Here is a 22,903-nt window from a genome sequence, read left to right on the forward strand (position 1 = left end):
TAGATAATACTGAGGGAGGGGCAGGCACTGGCTAGACATGGCCAAAGCCTCTCCAGACACTGGCGCTGGACTCTCACCAGAGAAAACTTCAGGTGGACAGTCTAACCTGAACCTGGGGCTCCATGGAGAGACTGCCATGCCCATCATTTTAGGGGCCACCCTCTCACCTGCGTAGATCATATACCTTACGAGCCTGGGAAAGAATCACAGCTCACCCTAGCATTTCTTTCTCTCACAAATACATGAGTGTCTCTTTTAGGGTCTTATGAAACTCTAAATTTGGAGCAAGGATTGCTGACTCATTCCTCACACATGCTACAGATTTCTTAAGTGGTAGCTTGTCCTGCTGTCCACATCTGTAACTGATTGGATAGCCTTCCAATTTGGTATAGGCTATAAACAGAGCCAAATGCATCGGGTTGGTTTTTATTCAACCCTCACCCCCACCCCACCCCCACCCCCAACACATACATACTTAAAGGTAGTACTGGCCACCTTGTCTACTGTCAAAGACTAAGAAATCAAGAACCTTATATTGAATAATGGCACAGACAGTGCTTTGGAACAAGTTGCTACTAGCATCTAAGACAGAGAAAGAGCCCAAGAATTACCACTGTAGTCATAATTTGCTTGTTGGGAAAGCTGTGTTTATGGAAAGGGACTTTTCCTTTTCTAAAATAAGAATGACATGCTGAAATCTCCCGAAGATCATGTTCAGACACTAGGTGTGCTCTGGAAGGTGAGGCACCGTTGTGCTGAGAGTCCTTTACAAAGGCAGTTGCTGCAGTTTCTACAAATGACACCTTAGGGGTGTGGAAGGAGCCGTTGTATTCCTTGCTGCCTTCATGGCTTTAACTGCATGCTTGACGGAAGCACACAAAGCCAGGAAGAAGTTATCTTGGCTCACAGTCTCAGAAGAGCTCAGTTCGTGGTCACCTGGCATCCCGGTGGCAAGTGCAGGAGGCAGGGGGGAGCTCTCCACTTCACCATAAATAGGAGAAACGGCGGGGGGGGGCGGGGGGGAGGAACCAGGGATGAGATTCCCCCTTTAGCTCTGCCTCCAGCAATTTCTTTCAACCAGCTACTGACATCCTGAAGTTTCCAGAACTTCCCAAAGAGCACCACCTCCTGAGGACCAAGTCCCCAGCCTGTGAGCATTCTGGGGAATATTTCATAAACATTGTTTTACTTATCTCTTTGGTGGTGCTTTTGAGAATTAAATCTGTACTCGAATGAAAGCTATAAATTCTTTTCTGTCTGTCAGCCTTCCACGCTGCAGGCTTCTCCAAAGCTGGTCCAACAGCTCCAGTCCTTTCCTTCCACAGGGAAGACCCTACTGACATTCTTTAGACCAAAAATATACTTGGTAGCCTCACAGTAAAAACACATCCTGTGGACATTTTCTGTCTCTCCTCTGAGTCTCAGGCTGCTTTCTCCAGGCTCCTACCTTGAGATGAGCAGTGTTTATGGCTGCAAGTACATTTCCCCCCTCATTCTGTATTTGTCGGCATGGGCTTGCTACATCTTTCCTCAAAGTCTCTGTTCCTGTAGGTTGTGTCAGGGATAGGAGTAGTCCGTCCTTGGTGCATGCGTGTATGTGTACATGTGCGCCTGTGTGAGTTCTCCTGGTGACTTTTAAAGTTCAGATTTCAAAGCAGCCGTTTGTCAAACATCCTGTGAGTCTTGAGATGTAAAAGCCATTATCTGCTTACTGTCTAAAGCACTCCCTGACGTCTGCTGTTCTGTTTCAGGAATTCTGACAAGGGTGTCGAGGTCGCCTTCCTCGGCACTCGTACAGGCCTCTCAAGAATCAACCTGTTCGTGGGGGCTGAACAGCTCACCAATCAGTAAGTAGGAGGGTCCCTCTGCAGGGCCCAATGAAACCCCTCAAAGCAGAGATTCAAAGGGGGCTTATTTCATTTCTTGAGGTTCAGGCCACCCAGTGCCTGTTGAGAGCCTTCCTCTCTCTCCTACTGTTGGGGCCCCAGTGCACACGTTCACCTGTCAGTTGGCCCTTCCACAACCCTTTGTTCCTCCAAGTCACTGTCTGCTAAGTCATTTAGGACTTAACTTGAGAGACAATGCAGCTGCTGTGTGTGGAACAGCTGGAGGCAGGGATGTGCTGGGCTCCTGACTCACTGTTAGGGCACTCAGATATCCTGAAGCTCTTCCCAGGAATTACTGCCAGGGCCTCAGGTCAGCTCCTGATTTGTTTGTTTCAATAAACCTCTGAGCCTCCATGCACAGCCAGAGAGGACACAGGGCCCAGAGGTGGGCTCTCTGAAGGTACTAGGATTGACGTCATGGAATAGGAACCAACAGTTGCTGAATCTAGCCCTCAGCTTCTTATGCAGTCATGCTTAGTCCCAATACATCAGGAGCTTCCAGCCCTTAGACATCAGATGGGTGTTTTACCTGCATGGGTCCATGGTCTGAATCTCTCCAGAGTTAATTAATACTTCCTCTCAATCTCTCTTCTCTGATACGAGGTCATTGTTAGGTCAGAAACAAATGGAACCTAAGATTCAGCAAAGTTGGAGGATGTGTTTAATGATTAGCCGAGTTCAGAGGTCCCCGGCAAACCTTGGACACCAGACCTCTAGGGACAGTGGTGAATCCACATAGTGGTCAGGAGTTTGAGAGAAGCTGACCCTTAGGGTCTCCAAAGGGAGATGCCCCTTGAGGTCCTGTTCAGCAGTGTTTCTTCCTGTTGGTTGATACCCTGGTACCGGTCAAGCCTGGCACATAGTAGATAGGTCAGTTTTTATGTGTTTGGTAAGATTGGCTTTGGGTTCCTTTTCAAGGTCTTTCTCTTTTCTAGAAGCTCACATCTATAATTTTGGAAGTAAGCTTTCATTGAAGCTTGGCTTTTTAAAGCTCTCCTTAACTGTTTATCTTCAAACAATGCCTTTCCTAGAAAGTAGGTAACCAGAAAGGATGAGAAGTATTGAGCTTCACATTGCTTTCTCTAGAAAAGATCCAGAGAGTGAGCAAAAAGACTGTATTTTTTCTAGTGCTAACATTAAAACAAGGGAGCAATAATAGCAACAGGTTTTCCCCTGGGCCTATGGCCTACCTTGTCTCAGGTTACCTCAATAACTGTGTTGGGTATAGGTTCCCTCCCATGGAATAGACCGTAGAGCCAAGAAAAAGTGGTTGCTCACTCCCCTAACGTTCGTGCCATTATTGCACCAGTGGGCATATCTTATAGGCAGGCCTTAATTATCGCTTGCAGGATTCATAGCTGTGTGAGATTAATGATTGCCTTTCCTTCTGGTAGCGCTTATAGCACCTTCTAGCTCCATGAAGGCTAGCCAATAGGAGTGAAACTTCCACTTGAGTACCAGCCAGATTTCTTCATGTTCTATGCGATAAAAGCTATATGGTGTCTTTAGAAATAGGGTCTTATCATCAGCTGTGGAGAATAACCAACAGCACTGGCAATATTTTGTCATGTTTAACAGAGTCTATAGGACCCCTTTTATCAATGACTCAAAAAGATATGGAGTAGAAGTGGGCACCAAGACCTACCCCTTGCCAAGAAGCTTTTCATTCACGATAGCTACTGAGAGAGAGAATCAGTTTTCTTCAGTGGAGTGGCACCAGCCATATCAAGCATACTACAGGATAGACTGCGTGCTCAGGAGGAATTGGCCAATATAAACCAGACTCATGATTTTAGTACCATTTTTCTCTTCTTTTTCTTTTTAAGAGAGAAAGAACATGAAGTTGTATGCATAAGGAGAGGGTGGGATGTGGAAGAAGTTGGGGGGTAGGAAAGGATACGATAAAAATACGATGTATGAAATTATCAAAGAATAAATAATTTTTTCCACACATACAAATAAGCAAACAAGCAAATAGCAACAATAAAACGTAGCACCTTGCAAATCTGGTGGCCTCGTTAGGTGGACATGATAGACAGCAGACCCCCACTTGAGAGTGACAGGCTACATTTACTCGTGGGCCTCTTTTCTGATCACCTGGACAACACGGGTTATAGTCACCTTTGGTCATTGTGATGATCAGATCCCTGCAACCTAAATAGTCATCCCTGCCTCAGTGAGTGCCAAATCCATGGCATTACTGAGACCTACCATGGATGCCCATTGGAAGACTGGGTATTCTGAGTGAGATGAGGGCAATTTTATCATTTTTCTAAAAGAAAATAGTTCAGTGGTAGATTCTGGAAAGGAGTGTTGTTGGTGAGGGCTAGTAAGCAGAAGTAAGCGCTCTACCAAAGCTATAGCAAGTTGGCTGTGGTAAGTCCTGGGGATCCATAGCACAATGGGTCATTTACAAAGGAAGATAGTCACCCCTATCACTGAGGGAATCAGGAAATTGGGGAAATACTTTAAAAAAAGAAAACTGTTTCAAATGCTTGCTGAGCTTTTATCTCTACGTAGGATAATACTTATCCTTTGTATTAAACATGTGTGGAGTGCCTGCTGAATGCTGAGGCCTGAGGATGCTGAGGAGAACAATGTTTCTGTCTTTACAGAAAACTGAGACCTGACAATGTGGTTGCAGGGACACCAGTTTCAGAATTGGGAACTAGAAGGTGGCCTCTTGTGTCAAGAGTTTTCTTTTAACAGAGTGGTATATACATCTTCGGTGAAAATCAAAAAAAAAAAAATCTTGACCAATCACATCCTAAAACTAAAGATTGATTTTATGAATTGAATGCTAAGTTCATGAAACCACCAAGTCAGAACCTAGTAAGGACATAATTTTCTCTTTGATCCATGGACTGAAAATGAAGGCATTACAGATCCAAGTGATGGCCATTTCTACACTTAGACTTTTTTCCTGAATGGTCGTTCTTCCTGAAAGATACTTGCAAACAGTGCAAGTATCTCTCTATCAGCAGAAAGTGCCCAGAGGCTGTAGAGTAACAGTGCTCTCTGGAGGAAGGTCAGGTCAACAGATACTCATTTGGACTTCAGAACAGGAGTCTCCTTCTCCTCGGAGAAAGGCCCCAAGACTCTTAGTGGGAATCTGAAACTAGATAGTTCCAAATTCTGTATATTGTCTTTTCTCTACATTCACACCTGTGAAAAAATTAATTTTAGACCAAGATCATAGTAGGCAATTATAACAGTATAATATAATAGAAGTTATATGCATGTCAGTTATTTCTCTTAAAATATCTTACATCTTTGCTCTCTTTTGGATGTTCTGAGATAAGGTGATGTTCTGAGATAAGATGATTTACTGCTGTGTGCTGAGAGGATGTGGGTTGAATAGTATAGGCCTTGGAACATAGGCTGTGGCCACTTTAACATAAGCACTGTCGTCACAAGCATCTTGAATCACAGGTAAATGTCAAATGACTAAAGGGTCAGTAATGTATGCAGCATAGATATGTTAGGCCAAAGAGTGCTCATGTCCTTGGTGGGATGAAATGACACTCCAAGAATTTTCATCAAACAAGCACATAATTTAAAACTCACAAGTTAATTTTTTAAAATTCCCACATATATATTTTTCAACCATGGTTGACTGCCAGTTTCTAATACACAGAAAGCAAAGCTGTAGATAAAGAGGAATATCTTGATTTCCTTTCCAACTGCTAAGGGAAAAACAGCTATAGCAAGAAATGAGTTAATTGCCTCACAATTCTGGGTTCTAGTCAATCATGGCAGGGAAGTCATGGTAAGAACTTGAGAGAATGTTCACATTACTTCACAGTCAAGAGCAGAGACAACAACAGGTTAATGAATCCACACAAGCGCTAAGCTTACCTTCTTCATTTTATGGAGTCTAGGATTCTCCCACGCAGTGAGTGGTTCCTCCTACAATTAAGATGGCTCTTCCCATATCAGCTGACATAGTCAAGACAATGGCTCACAGACATTCTCAGAGGCTAACCTTCATCTCGACAGTCACTCACAGTTCTGCTCAGAGCTTGCCTACTAGGCATTGAGTTGACAAGGAACACTAGCTATCATGATGACTATATATTTAAGGCTCTTTAGAGAGATGTAAAACACTGAGAAAAATATTGTCCACAGGGCTTTGGGGAAAGAGGTGTGACAATGTGTAAATTAGACCCAGGAAAAAAGCAGGCTATGTGACCAAGGGGCTCAGAGACTTGAGTGAGACAAGAGCTTATGTGTGTCATGTATTTAGATTCACGTGGGATGGGGACAATTTTTGAAGTGTATTTTGTGGTGCATTTGGAACTTTGTAAACAACAAATTCATAATGTACAAACACAGACACACACACACACGCTGATAAGTTGGGGAAGTGACAGATACAGCCATTACAAATTGACTCTTTCTGTAAATAGATGCACAGATTTTTTTAAAAATTAACTTGTGCTCCATAAGTTCTACACATAAGGCAGCTACTAAAAAGATCTTTAATAAGAAAAGTGATTTTGACTTTGAGAGGATGCAGTGGGAAAGAGAATGTGTATCAGTTGTGTTCTCCGTAGAAAAAAAAATGCCATGGGCAAGGGACAGGGAGGCCAGGAAAGAAGAGGGGGCCATGAGGTCATGGGAGCCATTCTGTGTGCCAAGAGAGAAGGAACATAGACAAAGGAGAACCTGAAGGTCCTAAAAGGGGGCCTCTTTTGCCTCCCTTACACCTGTCCCAGTTGTTTCCCTAATGTAGTGGAAATACATTCTCAGAATCTGACTGCCAGACTCTACAAAAAAAAAGAAGTTTTTGAGGGAAGTGTTGACTGGGGCCTCCACTGGACTGAAGAGGGCAGGTTGGACTTCTCAGAACCAACCCTGGTCCCTCCTGACAAAGGCTCTTGGATCTACTGTGTGCATCTTGGCCTTGAGTGGTACCATCTTCTTGTTCATTTTCAGAGACTTCCTGAAGGCTGGAGACAAAGAAAACATTTTCAATGCAGATCACTTCCCTCTCTGGTACCGACGAGCTGCTGAACAGCTTCCGGGGAGCTTCGTCTATTCCATCCCTTTCAGCACAGGTGGGGCAGGTCTTTCTGTTTCGCTCTGCTGGCCTGGTCATTTTGGGGGGGTTGCCTGAATCCTGAGAGGAGCCAATTTCAGTCTTCAGAGCTAATGCAGAACATTGGGTCAAGTCTGAGCAAGTTACTTGTTCCACTCAAGTGACAGCCTCCAATGTAGTGTACAAATGGTGCCAAGGACATTTTAAGAAACAAAATTGACATTTTGCATCCTATAGAATTTGAGGGCAAACTTCTCAGTCAATTTGTTTTCAATATCCATGTAAAAGAAGGTTCAGGCATCCTTTGCTAGAAACTTCTGTGATTTATACCCTTAGACATATACAATCTTTCTCTGTCTCTCTCTGTCTCTCTCTCTGTCTCTCTCTCTGTCTCTCTCTCTGTNTCTCTCTCTCTCTCTCTCTCTCTCTCTCTCTCTCTCTCTCTCTCTCTCTCTCTCTCTCTCTCTCTCTCTCTCTCTCTCTCTCTCTCTCTCTTCCTAGCTGACTTGGTCCTCACAGCATAGCCTAGGATAGCTGAAACTTAATGGTCATCAGTTCTCCTGCCTTGGCCTCCCCAGAACTAGGATTATTTACATCTGTGTACCCACATACTCAGTAGGACCAAGGCTTTGTATACTCTTCACTCACTGACTGAGGGCTGATGTAACCAATGAGATCCATAGAACAACGAATTTTTATAGTTTTAAATTGTGAAAATTAAAGTTACCCAACCCTCACATACACTGAAATCCAAGTGTTGGCTTAACCATACTTAGATGGAAGACACATTGGGAAGTTCAGTTGCTCCTGGATTTTTGTCATCTCAGGCATTTTAACTTTCAATATACTTTCTTTAGAAGGCTCTAGAACATTCTAGAAGCTTCAGAGAATGAGCCCCAGTCTCGTTGGCCTGCTCTGGAAAGTTTCTCAGTGGTTGCACTTTATTTTAGGACCTGTTGTGTGTCAACCCCTTGCAAACTTCCTAGCTCAACCTTGTCAGACAAAAGTTCCACAGTGCTTGGTGTCACCTGCCACTGTCACTCATTCCCGTGAATGTCAGTGTCTGCAGACAGAGTGCCTCTGACACTTACAGAGACATGATGGCAGAGGTCTGATGTAGATGGCAGAGTAAGAGGTACCCAGAAGAAGTCACTTATCTTGTTCTGCAGTAAAGTGCCCAATCAAAGCACTCTGAGGAATGGCACACTTGTTGGGCTCACAGTTGAGGGGACCCATTCCATCACGACAGCAAAGGCAAAGCGGTGGGCGCTGGAGTCCAGATGGACAAATTACACTCAGAGCCAGAAAGCAGCAATCAATAAAAAGTGGAGCCAGACCATCAATTGAAACCCTTTTCCCCCAAGCAACTCTCTTCCTCCACCAGAGTTTCACTTCTTCAGGGTTCCAAAATTCTCAAACAGTACCCTCACATGGGAACCTAGTGACAAGCATAAGCCTTATTGGGGGACATATTGTGTATAAGGGTCCTTCATTAATGGAGAGTCTCAAGGAAAGGTGGCTTATCAGAGATGAGATTCTCATAAGGGGTAGGATTTGCAGGAGCATAGCTAGTGGGCTCTTCTCTAGTGCGAGGGTTTTAAGCACACTCTCTTCCTTGAGCTTGGATACCTGTACATGTGTAGTTTCTCATGTATGCATCTCAGGTTCCACAGGCCCTTAGTCAGACCTCTCCACACAGAACTTTCTTGCTGGGCATGCCAACCAGGATACTGTAAGCACTTTGGTTCTACCCCAGACCTGTGAACAATAGCATTTAAATCTCATTTACTTTCCTTTATCTTAGTCCCTTAAAGCAGAAAACAATAGTTAGCTTGCTGACCTTCTGAGTCTGCGAGGAGCCATCCAGGCCATGACATGGGGACTTGCACTGTGGCTTTAGGATCCCCAAAGTGCTCCCCATGTATGCTCACATGGGGATGATGATCCCTGCTGCCAAGTTACATAACCATTTTCGGTGTTCTTCTAGAATAATTATGCTTGAGGGGAAAAAAAAAAACGATTTTGGTTAATTAAAACTGTCTTTGTGTTGAGTATGGAAACAGGTTTTTACTGAACATTTAATCTGATTACATAATAAAAAAATTCATGGTAAAACTGTGAATAATATACAATCTTAGAAGATTTTCTGGCTACTTTTCACTTGGGTTTCTTTGAGAGTCAAGGGAAAATCTATAAAACCACCAGATACCTGCCACTGGTAAAGCTGCTTGTATTGACTACTCTGGGATGACCTGGTTATTTGGACTTGATCCAAATAAAATTCTTAATTACTTTGGTCATGAGTTTATTCCAGTTTTGGTTTGCCTTGCCTAGTTCTCAATATTTCTTTTTGAAAAAGAAAACAAGAGAAAAACAAGAAGAAAACCTCTTCCACCCCCAAACTAGCACACACAGTTTATGAACATGAACGGATCAGGTCAGGCTGTTCAAGGGACAGCCTCTTAAGGGGTTCTCAGCTCAATGGATTTCATTCAACTCAATTCTTTGAGCTCCTTTTTCTGAGGCAGACACCAGATGAACTGGGAATTCAGAATTTATGCTCATGATCTGTAGTTAATGGATATTAGAACTGATTTTTACTAATACAAAACCAATAGTTGGACTCTACTGTTATCTATTCTAGTTATCTCCCTGTGTAGAGTGTTTTTGTTTAGAAAAATTGGTTTTAAAATTTGAAGCTCGCAAACCAGTTAAAATCTATATAGCAAATCAGTTACGGCAGTCAGCTTCCTCTAACTTCAGAGTTTGCTTTCATGTGGCCTTGTTTCCAGCAGTAACATAAAGGAGACCATAGATAGGAGCAAATGCTTCAGTGAATACAAAGCCTGTGATGGCCTCACCATGAAGAACTGGATTCTCCCCAGAGCAGGTGGCAACAACTCATCCTGTTGCTTCTAGAATCTAGGGCAGAGTGTCCACATCCTAGAGCATTCGGGCTCTGGAGACAGAGTCCCAGCACTCTTTGCAGATGGATGACCATAGACCAGTATGGTTGTTTTCTATCCATGGGCCTTAGAACTCTTCATTATTTTACTATGGTGAGGTTTTTTTGTTTGTTTGTTTGTTTTCTATAGGAGCAGTCAACAAAAGCAACGTGGTAACAGCAAGTACTTCCATCCAGCTCCTGGATGAACGGAAATCTCCCGTGGTGGCAGGTAACCAATGATTTTGGTCATCAGGTGTGTTATGAGCAGGGCTTCTGTTTTGTCTAGCACGCTCACACCCCGAAAGGTAGGTTTCAAAAAGAGAAAACAAACATTTCTCCTTTAGCTCTGCGCTAGCTCTTTCACACTGAGGTGCTAGCGTAGTTTTCTCAATTTGTAGTTTGCGAGCCTTTTGGGGATTGAACAACCCTTTCACGGGGGTCGCCTGAGAACATCCTGTATATCAGTTTTTACATTACAAATTGTAACAGTAGCAAAGCTACAGTTATGAAGTACCAATGAAATAATTTTATGGTTGGGGTCACCACAACATGAAGGACTGTATTAAAGGGTTGTAGCATTAAGAAGGTTGAGAACCACTATTCTAAAGGCTCATGGGGCTGTTTGCAAAAGAAGGAATCCATCCCAGTGTTCCTGTTGAATCTGAGCCCAGAGGAAATAGTTGGAAAATATAGTGAGAATTTCCTAACAGCAGGTAAAACTTGAAGAATACTGCAAGGATCGTGATGGGCATACAAAGAAATTATAGGTTTTTTTTCAATATATTAGCACACATAACCTGAAATATGGCCTTCTCCTCAGAGACCAAGAAGCATGCATAGGTGCTGGGTCTGTGAGCAGGGGAAAGCTAAAACATTTTACAATTAAGACTTGGGTTGTCAAGGAAGCGTTTTCTCTGCTCTTATCCTATAGGAGCCCCAGCCACCACCTATGGCTGGCTGGCGTTTGTACTGAAAGGCTGGAATCTGCCACAGTTCTATAAAGGCTTAAGACCATGCCTGGCACATAGTCCGTTCTTAATCCACCATTTCTGGATCCATCAGTTGATGGATGTGTGAAATGTGCTAAGCACTCTCCTGATCCGAACTATGTTTACCGAAGGGAGTCATTTGTTTTGGGGGCAGGCTCCCTCATGGAGCTGGACTTGAGAGTGACTTTGAACACCCACGCCTATGTCTGCGTGCTGTGGTAATTTGTAGAAAGGGGACCGAAGGGAGCAGAGGAGCAGAGCTGACTGAAGCACTTGCTCTTTGGCTGGGAATCACCGCTGTTCCCTCCACTTCCTTTCTGACAGGGCCTGTGCATCATAATTATATTAGCAGGCGGCTGAACGATCAGAGGACAGCCACGCTGGTTATCCTTGGGTTATTGGATATGACAAGGAAGACGGTCTTATGTGTTTGACCTTCAGCTTATCTTGAACTAGGCAGACCTACAATTAATCAGCCTGCAGATAGGGGCTCTGAGGATTCATGGCCGCTGTCTTCAAATACTGTCACCTCATGCCTCATGTTCCTTGAGGAAAGCAGGAGATAGGGTCATTTTGCTCAGCAAGATTTATTTTTGCTTTAAGGAGGTCAGACTTGCTTACCTCTGGGCTGTTCCAGCTAGCTAATTCTGGAGGCATGTTATCTTCTGGGGGTTAGAGTCCTAGACAACAGATGTCTGTCCAAGGCAAGGTTAGGCAAAAGCAGCCCATCTGGTTCAGAATTTCTCTTAAAAATTCTTCCTGTGGGTCTTTTCTTCAGTGACCCTAATGGGTGTTCCAGGTCACTTCTGAAGTCTCCTATCCCAGCCACCTCTGTCCCAGTTAAGAAGGGATGTTTAAGTATGAGCAAAAGTTTACTGTTATACAAGTGTATATGCCCTGGCCTGGAAACAGTGCATCCAAGCTAACAGGGAGTACATAGTTTGCAAATGGTTTGCTGATCTATTATTGAGTTACACAGCTGGCCAGAGAATGCGGGCAGGTGACTGTTTGGCTCACCTTGCGGGGATAGGCAAGGCATCTCTAACTTGTTGTTCCTAAGTGTGTATCAACTGGTGCTCATATTCGACAGATAATTACAGAGCAAAGCCGAGAAACAAGGTTTCCCCGGGGAACTGTATTTAGTTTGGACCTTTTAAAGTGGGTGACTACTGACCTTCTTTTCCCAACTGTGTTTGGGAGACGTGAAATAAAACAGCCTCACTTGGCTTTGATCTTGAAGACTGCTGTGGACGCAGCCCCATGATGGCAGTGACCTCAGGGGGACCTTTCTCTCTCCCAGAGTAGAACAGCCTCTTCAATTCATGCCCTGCTTCAGTGGACTTTGTCCCAACTCTCATGTCAATCACCAGGGGATGAGGGTCTGTAGCAATCCACTCCGTGTTTTCCTCCAATTACCCAGATACTGTTTACCATTATGAAATTAAAGGGGCCTTTTTAGCTGGAGAGGCAGCCTTGTTTTGGCAAATGAAGATGAACTTGTGTGCAGGCCTGGTCCCCTTTAGCAGGCCTCTGGCAGCAGATGGGACACAGCCGACCAGCAGGAATTTAGGGTCCCGGTGAAATCCTTGTGTGCAGTTGAGACTTAACTGGAAGAAAAAGTGTACAACCTTGCAAATAGTTCCTAGATCACCCCTTCCCCCGCACTGAGAGGCTGCCCCTTTGCACAACCTGACCTCATGTTCATGTTCGTTAGCTATGTGTGCTAGTTTGGGAGTAGAAAGAGGTTTTCTCCTTGCCTTTTTCTTGTTTTCTTTTTCAAACAAAAACATTGAGATACTCATCTGTCAATGCCACCTTTGAAGAAAGGCCAGTTGGAGTGGGCAAGATTCCACTTGTGCATCAGGCTTGGTGTATAAGCAGGCTCCATCCATCTTCTGGGCCTCTGACAGTACTTCCCAGCCTCCTCTCGAGGACTCTGCCAACTTTCCAGCTGCCAGCAGTGTGCCTTGCTTACCTAATTGCTTTCTCAGGGCAATAGGAGACATGACAGGGCCTACCCAGTCTCTCTAGAGCTTTGGAAACTCCTGTGTGTGTGTCAAGACGCTAATCCATTTTGCTGTTTAGGATGAGACATACAAACCTTGGAATGTAAGATCTGCTTGAGTTTGCTACTCGTCTTGTACCTTGCTCAGTTCATTGTCCTGGGTCAGGAGCGGTCTAAGTCAGGGTTGAGATTATTATTGTCCTGGGTCAGTAGCGGTCTAAGTCAGGGTTGAGATTGTTAGTTCCTGCCTTATTCTCACTTCAGAGATAGCATAAGAGAACAAAGAGGAAAATACATGTATATAAAGAGATGCAAAAAACCAGGATGTATAGGAATGGTGCATTTTCGCCTTCTGTTTCATTCGGTTACTCACTTACTCATTCATTCATTCATTCATTCATACATTCCATAGGACAGGACTCCTGTTTTTGCAAGGCACTCAACTTATCAATGAATAATAACTTTCTGTGTTGACAACCCTTCCCTCCTCACCATGTGCAAAAAATAGCAGCAATGTTTAATTTTAATAGCAATATGGAGGGCAAGAGAGATGGTTCAGCAGGTAAGAGCACACCATCCTTATGGCTGAGTTCAACCCCTGGAACACATGCACACACATATCATAGTAATAATAAATAAAAAAATTAAAAGCCATGACTTCACTTCATAGGACTAGTGAATTTAAAAGCTGTGTAGTCCTCTGGAAGTTCTAGAAGCCAAGGATTGTACTTGTCTTTCTCCCACTAAACCATGGCCAGCTGAGGGTTTAGACTGTGGTGGACAGACCTCAGTGAAAAATTACAAACAAATTGAGATCACAGAAACCCGTTTGCCCCAACTTACTAATTTGCCAGCTCGGGATCCATAAATTATCTAGAGCACGTTGGTATAGTTCTCCACTGGGCTCTCAGTAGGGTAGGTCCACCTTTCTCTGCAGTACTGTCTCTGCCATACAAGGGTGGATAATAGCATGAATGGTGTGGGGGGGACATGGGGGGACCTTGAGACACCAGATGGTGAAAGGGGTGGCCCTGCTGGGGACTCCTCCTGAATTGTTTGTCCTGCCTTCCTAATCACTGGATAGAATCTGACAAATACAATATTCCTAACCTCAGCTATTCAGATTTCTGGGAAAAAATGGTTTTTGCATGTGTACGTGCTCGGCTGGGGCATGTGCAGAGAAGCAGGTGCGTATTCGTGGAGAGGCCTGGGGTTGAGGTACGATACTGTTTTAGTTAGGGTTTCTCTTGTTGTGAGGAGACATCATGACCACTCACTCTTATAAAGGAAAACCTTTAATTGCGTGGCTTGTAGTTTCAGGTTCAGTCTGTTGCCATCATGGCGGGACACGGTGGCACGCAGGTAGGCATGCTGCCAGAGAAACAGCTTAGAGCCCTACATCTTGACTCTGTAGGCAACAGGAAGTTATCTGTGTCACTAGGCATAACTTGAGCATAGGAAACCTGAAAGCCCACCCCCACAGTGACACACTCCCTCCAACAAGACCATACCTTCTCCAACAAAGCCACGTCTCCTAATATGGCCTCTCACTAGGAGCTTATGGGGCCAGCTACATTCGAACTACCCCAGATACTTTCTTTGGTCACTCTCTATTGTGTGTATCGAGGTAGACTCTGGTTGAGTCTGGACCTGGTGTTTTGCTTTGTTAAGCTAATCAGCTGGCTTCAGGAATCCTCATGTCCACTATCACCAGACAGTTTCCTCAGAGATGCTGAGGACCAGACTCTAGTGCACACACCTGCAGAGCAGTTAGCTTGCCTGATGATCAGTCACTCCAGTTCAGACTTCTGCATTTTTAAATATTATTAAAATTTTAAAATAATTAAATAAGACTTTAATTTTTAATAATTAATTAAGACTTATTAATAGCTTGTTATTATTATTTTCACTCTGAAATGTACATTTAAACCCATCAAAATCTAAAGTTGGTGCACTCGTGTTTCATTTGACCTCTTACACACTTGCGGGACATATGTGGGGGACATGACCTGAATAAGTTATTCAAGGCCTATGGGCTTTGTTGTCCCTTGCTTTACAGGAGTACAGGATCCACAGGCCAGGTAAAAGAGCCACAGTACGCAACTACAAGTCAGAGATTCTCACTGGCAAAATTTGAGTTTCACGCCACAATCACACCGTCCCATGACGTGAATGTTTTAAGGATAGAGAAATCGTTTGCTGCCCCATTCAAATGGCATCGATAAACCAAAAGTTATCTTTTCACTGAAGTCCTAGTATCTGATGTTAAGTGTTAGACTAGCAGCTAATTATAATTTCATTGAGGTATGACACCCCAAATTCACTGCCTTTAAAGCTGTGAAGGACAATGATTTTAGTAGATTGGAAGATGGCCCTGACCCTCCAGCTCACTCCTGAGCGAGGAACATGGATTGCGTTAGATTCTCCCACAAGGAAAATTTCAAACTGTGGGTTATGTGGTCTCATCTGCATAATTCAAGGCAGTGTAATGAAGGGGAAGATTTCATTTTAAACAGATAATTAGGAACGTGATTGATTAGCGTCATTAGCCATTAGCTATTGTCAGGTAAGTGCTATTTAAACGAAGTGTAGTGTGTAAGATGGGCCCTCGTTAGTGTTGTGTGAGTAATCTTCCCAAAACCTTCCCAGCAAACGTCCTCCTTGACCTCATTCCTTCAGTGGAATCTCACAATGAGCTAACTACATCTCAGGAATTCGGGGTCAAGCCTGCCGCGGGTAAACCTCTGGCTTGTGAAATCCTAGCAAAGGAAGTGTTTTTTATCATTTAAAAAAATGCATATTGGGAGTAGGGAGCTAGCTCAGTCAGTATAGTGTGAGGAAATGAATTTGATCTCTAGAACCCATATAAAAATGCCAGATGTGCTTAGCATAAGCAGGGAATCCCAGGTTCTGGGAAAGCAAGGACAGGAGGAGCCCTAGGGCTCCCTGGCCAGCCATGCCATCCTAATAAATAGATTCAGACCACAGGAAGGCCTTGTCACAAAAGAACAAGGTGGATGGTTTCTGAGGAACCTCTCAGGCAAGCATATATACATGCACATGCATCTGCCATCCAAATGTACATACAGGCACGTGTGCATGTGTGTGCACACACACAATCAGAGAGAGAGAATTGTTACCACTGGTTAGAATGTACTACTGGCATTTACTAGGTGAAGGGCAAAAATGGTGCCAAGCATCCAAAAGAACAATTTGCCCACTGATCCAAAACAAAGAATGATCTGGTTGAAAATGTCAAGAGTAGTGAGCTAGAAACTGGCTTAAAATGAGCACCATGATTAAACCTCTCAATAGATATACATTTCATTCCTGGTGGTACCTAGAGCTTAACATGTGCTTGGGAGCAAGTCCTACAAAAGGCAGTGTGGAATACATGAGGAGGGTGCTAGTTGAGTTATCAACGAGGGCACATCTGTCCAGGGCAGAATCCTTTCCCTTGATCGCTCTCCTAAGGGTACCACTGCCAAGGGAGAGCTTCCCTTTGTGCGGGAGATAGAGAAGCACTAAGTCTTACAGGGATGAGAAGGAGGCAAGTGAAGGAAGGAAAGACGTAAGAAGGGGGAGGGAAAGAAGAAAAAATACTCTTGAGAAATCAGAGCCAGACAAAGATTAAGTGTGGTTGTCGGTGGCAAAGAGAATGAAGTCACTCGCCTTCCCAAACATGTGTACGGGTATGTGGTGAGGGCGATGCGATGTTTCTTAGTTTCCAGGTGGCCAGGGAGAGACTTGAGCGGAAGCCCGAAGGATGAAATATACCCAACATGAAATCTCTGTGGGAAGAGCTCTCAGGGAGAAGCAACCCCCTTCTCCAAGGATGAGAATGGGTTTGGGATGAGATCGCTTATACACATACACGTCTTTGGTTGCCATTTGGAGACCCGAATGATGCAGTTTGAGGGTATTTAGCAGACTCTTGCCAGAGGGCTCGCAGGCAGGTGAGGAGGGAGCCCAGGAGGAGACGGAAATCCACATCCTGTCTTCGCTCTGAATTACTACAGCAGCAAATCTCACGTCAACGGATTTGAGATGAGTTGGAGCCTGCGCTCTGTTTAGTATCTTCAGCAGAATTTCCGAGTTAGGACTGTCCTTCAGACCAGCTGCTCTGTGAAGTGCAGAAGTCTGTAAAGAGCGCGCATTCAGGGCCACCACTCAAGAAGTAAAAATAGCCCAAGTCCCGAGGAGCCAGAGCCTCTGGGTTAGCTCCCTAGGGCATTGCTCCCAAGGGCGACATAGCTTCAGAAACTTTACCAGAGAAGAAAACACATCATATGCTCAAAACTCAGCGGCAGCAGAGTACCCAGGGTGACAGGTTCTCACAGCACCCAGCTGGGAATTAGCAAGTTAGGCACTTCTCTCTGAATTCCTGGTAGAGCTGCATATTAAAGTTAATTAAATATTTGGAAGTCAGCACAGGGTTGCCCCCTTTCTTACCCACCTCTTTCATCATGTTCTAATAGAAATGAGGTGCTATTGGAATCGGGTCATGTAAATGAATGTTGACATAGAGTTTCACGCATCAGAATTTGTCCATCAGTTGCACCTGGTTGTATGTGGTTATACAGAAATCCTAACCAAAGGTCCTAAGGTTCCTCCAAGTACATAGTCTCCTGTCAGTCCCAGCAGCAGCTTCCTTAATCTTCACTCTGATTCATAAACCTTGGGAAAGTGCTCGTTTTATGATACAGAGGAGTAAGCCTTGCACAGCCTGTGATAAGAAAGACACGGCATGATCACAACCTTTTGTCCCCAGAGATCACACTCACTGCCAGTTCTTGGAGTCTCTTTTGGGTAAGAATCTTCAGTTGGCTGTGTGGTGGCATATGCCTTTAATCCCGGCACTCAGGAGGCAGAGTCAGGCAGATCTCTATGAGTTCAAGACCAGCCTGGTCTATAAGAGCTAGTCCAGGACAGGCTTCCAAATTACAGAGAAACCCTGTCTTGAAAAATCAATAAAATATAGAATCTCCAGTTGATGGCAGGATCAATATCTGGCTGTCATCCACACTTCAGGTCATGGGAGATGGGAGTATATATCTTTTTTAACAATCAGGAGAGATTTCAGAGTGGAAGCATAGGGAATGGGTATTTAAGTATTTTTCTTTGTAAAGCCTTCCGCCCTCCTGAACTCAGCTGAGCTAGTCAGACTTAATCCAAAATGAGTTTGCGGTTGTTAGTATTCTTTTATGATGTAGCATCACTAATGCTTTTATGCTGTACAGTCCTCTCTTGTGCTTTTTCCACATCTTTCTACAACCCACAGCGGTCAGGTTCTGTGATGACACCAAGCCGTTTCCACATTAGACAAGCCCAAATCGACCCTCTGCGAGCCCCTCTTCTTGTTCTGTGCCAGCTCCCTACTTGGTGCTTCCCCTTCCTTGCCCTTCAATGTTCTGGTCCTTCCTAGACTCACTCATTCATCTCTCTAGCTTATAAACGTCAGAGACTGCAGAGCTCCCCCTCTGCGTCCTCCCCATCACCAAGGTTCTGAGCATCATGTGGACACTGGTGATGATCCCAGCCAGACATTCCTAGGTTGGCTCCCTTCGCTCATTCCTGTCACAACCTCCATCCCCTACTGTACCCCAGCCCCTAGTTTACTTTAAACCAAATTGTGGACCTATCATAGTTTTTCCATAAGATTTTAGTATACATCTATAAATGACAGAGACCTCTTTGTATCCTCAGATGACATGGTATTGTACCTAAAAATAAGAATTCCTAATGGATCTAATTTCTGGTTGCCTCAAATGTGCCATCTTATTCATTTTCACAGTTGATTTGAATTGGGGTCTTGAAGCTGTTCCTTCTTTAAATTTTATTTATTTGTTTATATTTATTTATGTATGGGTCCGTGTGTGTGCTACACCTTTTGTATAGAGGTCGGAGGACAACTTCTTTCACTGTGTGAGCCCCAGAGATCCAAACCAGGTCATCAGACTCAGGAGCAGGCATGAGCCATCTTACTGGTCCCTGAAATCATTTTTAATTCTCTTTTCTTCCTACCCAACTTCTGATCCAGCGCATTATTGTTAAATGACCGCTAGCATCTCCTCACTAGCATCTCCTCACTTGCACAGCCTACCCTTGGCTCTGCCCACATGCTCTTTTCTCTGCTTCTGTCTTCTCGGAACCCTCACCATCTTAGTCAAGGCTATTGGGAGCCACAGCAATCATGTCCAAGACAAATAATATCCCATGTCTCCTGCATTCAAAACTCTGTTAACTTCCCAATTTACTCAGAGGCAAAAGCCTGAATCTTCAGCATAGTCCATGTATTAGAGGGGAAAAAATGAAGGGAACAAGAGAGGAGAATGGGAGCAGACAAATAGCACGTTTCTTTCATGTGAAAAATCTAGGATCAGCATACACGCAGGCATGCATTCATACATATGAACCATAAAAGCAGAAAGGGGATTTTCTGAGGGAGGAGTGGAACCAATAGGAGAGGGGAGGGAGGTCAGGAGAGGTTACAGGGAATGAGCGTGAGTAAAGCACGGTGAAACACGTGTGCAAAGACATCGAACCAGAGTGATACACATGTGTAAAGATGTCATAACAAAACCATTGTGTTGTATGCTAGCCAAAATTGTTAGTTTCAAAAAACTGAGCCAGGCGGTGGTGGCACGCGCCTTTAATTCCAGCACTTGGGAGACAGAGACAGGCAGATCTCTCTGAGTTCAAGGCCAGCCTGATCTACAGAGTGAGTTGCAGGACAGGCTCCAAAGCTACAGAGAAAATCCTGTCTCAAAAAACAAACTAACAACACAAAAAAGATTATAAATAGATAGATAAAAATAAATAAATGGATATGATAGATAGATAGATAGATAGATAGATAGATAGATAGATAGATAGATAGACAGATAGACAGATAATTGAAAACTTGCCAGGTGGTGGTAATGTACACCTTTAATACCAGACATCAGAAGGCAGTGGCAGGTGTATCTCTTTGAGTTTGAGGCCAGTCAGGTCTAGAGAAGGAGTCCCAGGAGAGCCAAGGCTACACAGAGAAACCCTGTCTCCAAAAACAAGCAAACGAACAAGCAAAACTCAAAACAAACAACAAAAAGGGGCACGTTTACTCCTGAAAAGCACCTGGGTTTGGGAAATAAAAAAACTTGTGTCTTAGGGTTTCTATTGCTGTGATGAAACTCCATGACCAAAAAGCAAGTGGGTGAAGAAAGGGTTTTATTTGGCTCACACTCCACACTGTAGGCCATCAATGAAGGAAGCCAGGGCAGGAGCACAAGAAGGGCAGGAACCCGAAGACAGAGCTGATGCAGAGGCCATGGAGGGTGCTGCTTACTGGCTTGCTCCCCATGGCTTGCTCAGCCTGCTTTCTTACAGAACCCAGGACCACCAGCCCAGGGATGGCCTTACCCACAATGGTCTGGGACCTCCCCATTTATCACTAATTAAGAAAATGCTCTATTGCCAGATATTATGGATGTATTTTCCCAATTGAGGTTCCTTCCTTTCAGATAAATCTAGCATATATTAAGTTGACATAATACTGGGCAAAAATTTGTATTTCAATTTCTGTTCCATCATTTACTGGTGGGATAACCATAGGCAAATGTGCTTTCTAGGCTCATGTTCTATGTAGCAATAAGTAAGGTTTTCATTATAAGATAGATAATTGGTTAATATGCTTAGAAGATACTTGGCTCCAAATTGGATGTTTGTCTTCTGTTTCTAATATTGGTATAAAACACCATAACCAAAAGCAACCTGGGAAGGCAAGCGTTAATTTCAGCTTACAGTCCCACATCATAGTTGTCATCAAAGGATATCAGGGCAGAAATTCAAGGCAGGAACCTGTAGGCCGGGGCTGAAGCTGAAGCCATGGAAGAACACTTCTTATTGGCTTCTTTCCCAGTGGCTTTCTCTTATAACACCTAAGGCCACCTACCCAAGGGTGGTGCCACCCACTGTGAGCTGGGCCTGACCACATTAGCCATCAATTAAGGAAAATGCCTGCAGGCCAGTCCTAATTGGGACACTTTCTCAATTGAAGTCTCCTCTTCCCAAGTGACTCCAGCTTGTGTCAAACTGCTGTAAAGCCAGCCAGCACCCCATCAGTGAATGTTGATGATGGTGCTATTATTGATTTTATCTAAATGAGGAGTGCAATGACGTCAGAGTCTAGATAGTGTGGCTGACTATACAATGAACAGAAGTTAATGGGGGGATTAGTCTGTATTATCCATGCTAATTACATGCTTTTGCATCTAGGTTTATCGGACACACAGAGAACTATGTGTGACTTTTGGAAAGTTTTTTTTTCCTTTCCCATACTTCTATCGCCTACCTGTAAAATAAAGGTGCTGAACTATATCAAAGTAGCAAATAGCTTTATTCCCCTCTGTCAGCGCTAGTTGGTCTTTTGTGAACCCAGGGGAAACAGATTTAACTGGATTCTGAGTCTGGTCAGGAATCTGCTGATGAGTTTTCTGTGCTCTGTGGCAATGCCCGCGGTGAACAAGGAGGTCAATGCAACTGTTCTGGAATTTTCCAGGCCTAGACATATTGTTCTTCAGGGCCTTCCTGGCTCCTTTGATTCATTTTCTGGATCTTCTTAATGGACCTGGGAGACTGCATGACTGCTTACATATCCAAAGGATTTGGAACACCCGGTGTCTTTGGTTTGGGAAAAGATGCCAGCTGTCTTGTCAAGATCCTGAAAGCAGGCCAGTAAGATATAAAATCGAGTCTCTGAGTGAGACAAAGGTCTCTTTGAGATCTCATTGCAATTTGAGCATTAAAATATGAAGAATTTCTATCAAGAGGGGGAACAGGATGGTCCCCTGGAGTTCTCTAAATAATCCAGCTCGGGCACACCTTGTAGGCTGGCGTGTTTGTACGTTTCTGGTAGTAGAATATATAGTAGATGTACTGATGGGGTTTTAACTACACTGGACACAGTGATGATCTGCATGGGAAGTTACAGGTTTCAAAAGACTGCTATATGTAGCATGAGCCTAATTGGTCTTAATAATAAAAACCCAGAATCGGATATCAAGGGTGAAAGCTGAAAGATCAGAGAAGCAGAGCAGCAACCACTAGACAGACTTCTTACATCTACAGAGTCCTCAAACCAAATGGGATAAGACCCTGTCACCATGAATCTTCAGACTGAATGCCCGAGCTCCTGTCTCCTCCTGCATTATATTCCTCTCTCTGCCCAGCTGTATCCCTTCCTACTTCCACCTACCTGGTGCTGGCTGGCTCTGTGTCTCTTTTAGACTGAATCAATCTCACATAGCTCAGGGTGGCTTTGAACTCACAGAGATCCATCTGCCTTTGTCTCCTGAGTGCTGGGATTAAAGGTTTGTTCCACCACTGTCTGACCTCTACAGCTAATTAGCGGCTTAGCTCCACACTTTGATCTCCAAGAGAGCTTTATTTGTTAGATCACAAACAAAATATCACCACAGCTATATAACTATGAATATGGGGTACAGATTGATTACTTTGGAAACCAAGTTAGCCACTTCTTTCAATATTGAGAACAACATTGCTATGACCTAATGCTATGACCCTTTAATACAGTTCCTCATGCTGCAGTGACCCCCAGAACTTAAATCACTTCATTCCTACTTTATGACTGTACCTTTGCTACTGTTGTGAATCATAATGTAAATAGCTGATGTGACCCGTGCCAAAGGGTCATTTGACTCCAAAGGGGTTGCAATGCACAGGCTGAGAAACACTGGTTTTAGAGTGTGAGGCAAGGGGTTTTCAGGGGTAGTTCTTAGCATCAGCAATGGGATTTGATTTCCAGGAACCTTCGGCAGGAAACCCAGGTGTAGGTCCCTCTTTCGCTTTATATTTTTGTACAGCAAAATGAGATCACACCTTCTTCCGCTGGCATTTTATCATCTTGAGCACACGGTCCTTTTCGGCAGAGTCTGAGGTCCTGCTGTAATCGCGAGCTTTTCTGCTCTGCTAGCAGATCTTTCTCCTCGCAAACACTTGTGTGTTTTCCATGCCTTTTGCACGGATTTCATTGTC

At 44.0% G+C, this 22,903-nt stretch overlaps 1 protein-coding gene across 2 annotated transcripts in view; it reads left to right on the forward strand.

The window, feature by feature from the left end:
* Positions 1 to 22,903, forward strand: part of Cacna2d3 (calcium voltage-gated channel auxiliary subunit alpha2delta 3) — a 798,817-nt gene that overhangs the window by 643,798 nt on the left and 132,116 nt on the right. For both annotated transcript variants that reach the window (XM_050158222.1, XM_050158221.1), the window contains exons 24-26: positions 1,752 to 1,847; positions 6,825 to 6,946; positions 10,023 to 10,103. In XM_050158222.1, the coding sequence (XP_050014179.1) occupies positions 1,752 to 1,847; positions 6,825 to 6,946; positions 10,023 to 10,103 (299 nt within the window). The remainder of the gene's footprint in view (positions 1 to 1,751; positions 1,848 to 6,824; positions 6,947 to 10,022; positions 10,104 to 22,903) is intronic.

This window comes from Alexandromys fortis, unplaced genomic scaffold (genome assembly GCF_014885135.2).
Source record: "Alexandromys fortis isolate MF-2015 unplaced genomic scaffold, M_Fortis_MF-2015_v1.1 scaffold_106, whole genome shotgun sequence".
NCBI lineage: Eukaryota > Metazoa > Chordata > Mammalia > Rodentia > Cricetidae > Alexandromys > Alexandromys fortis.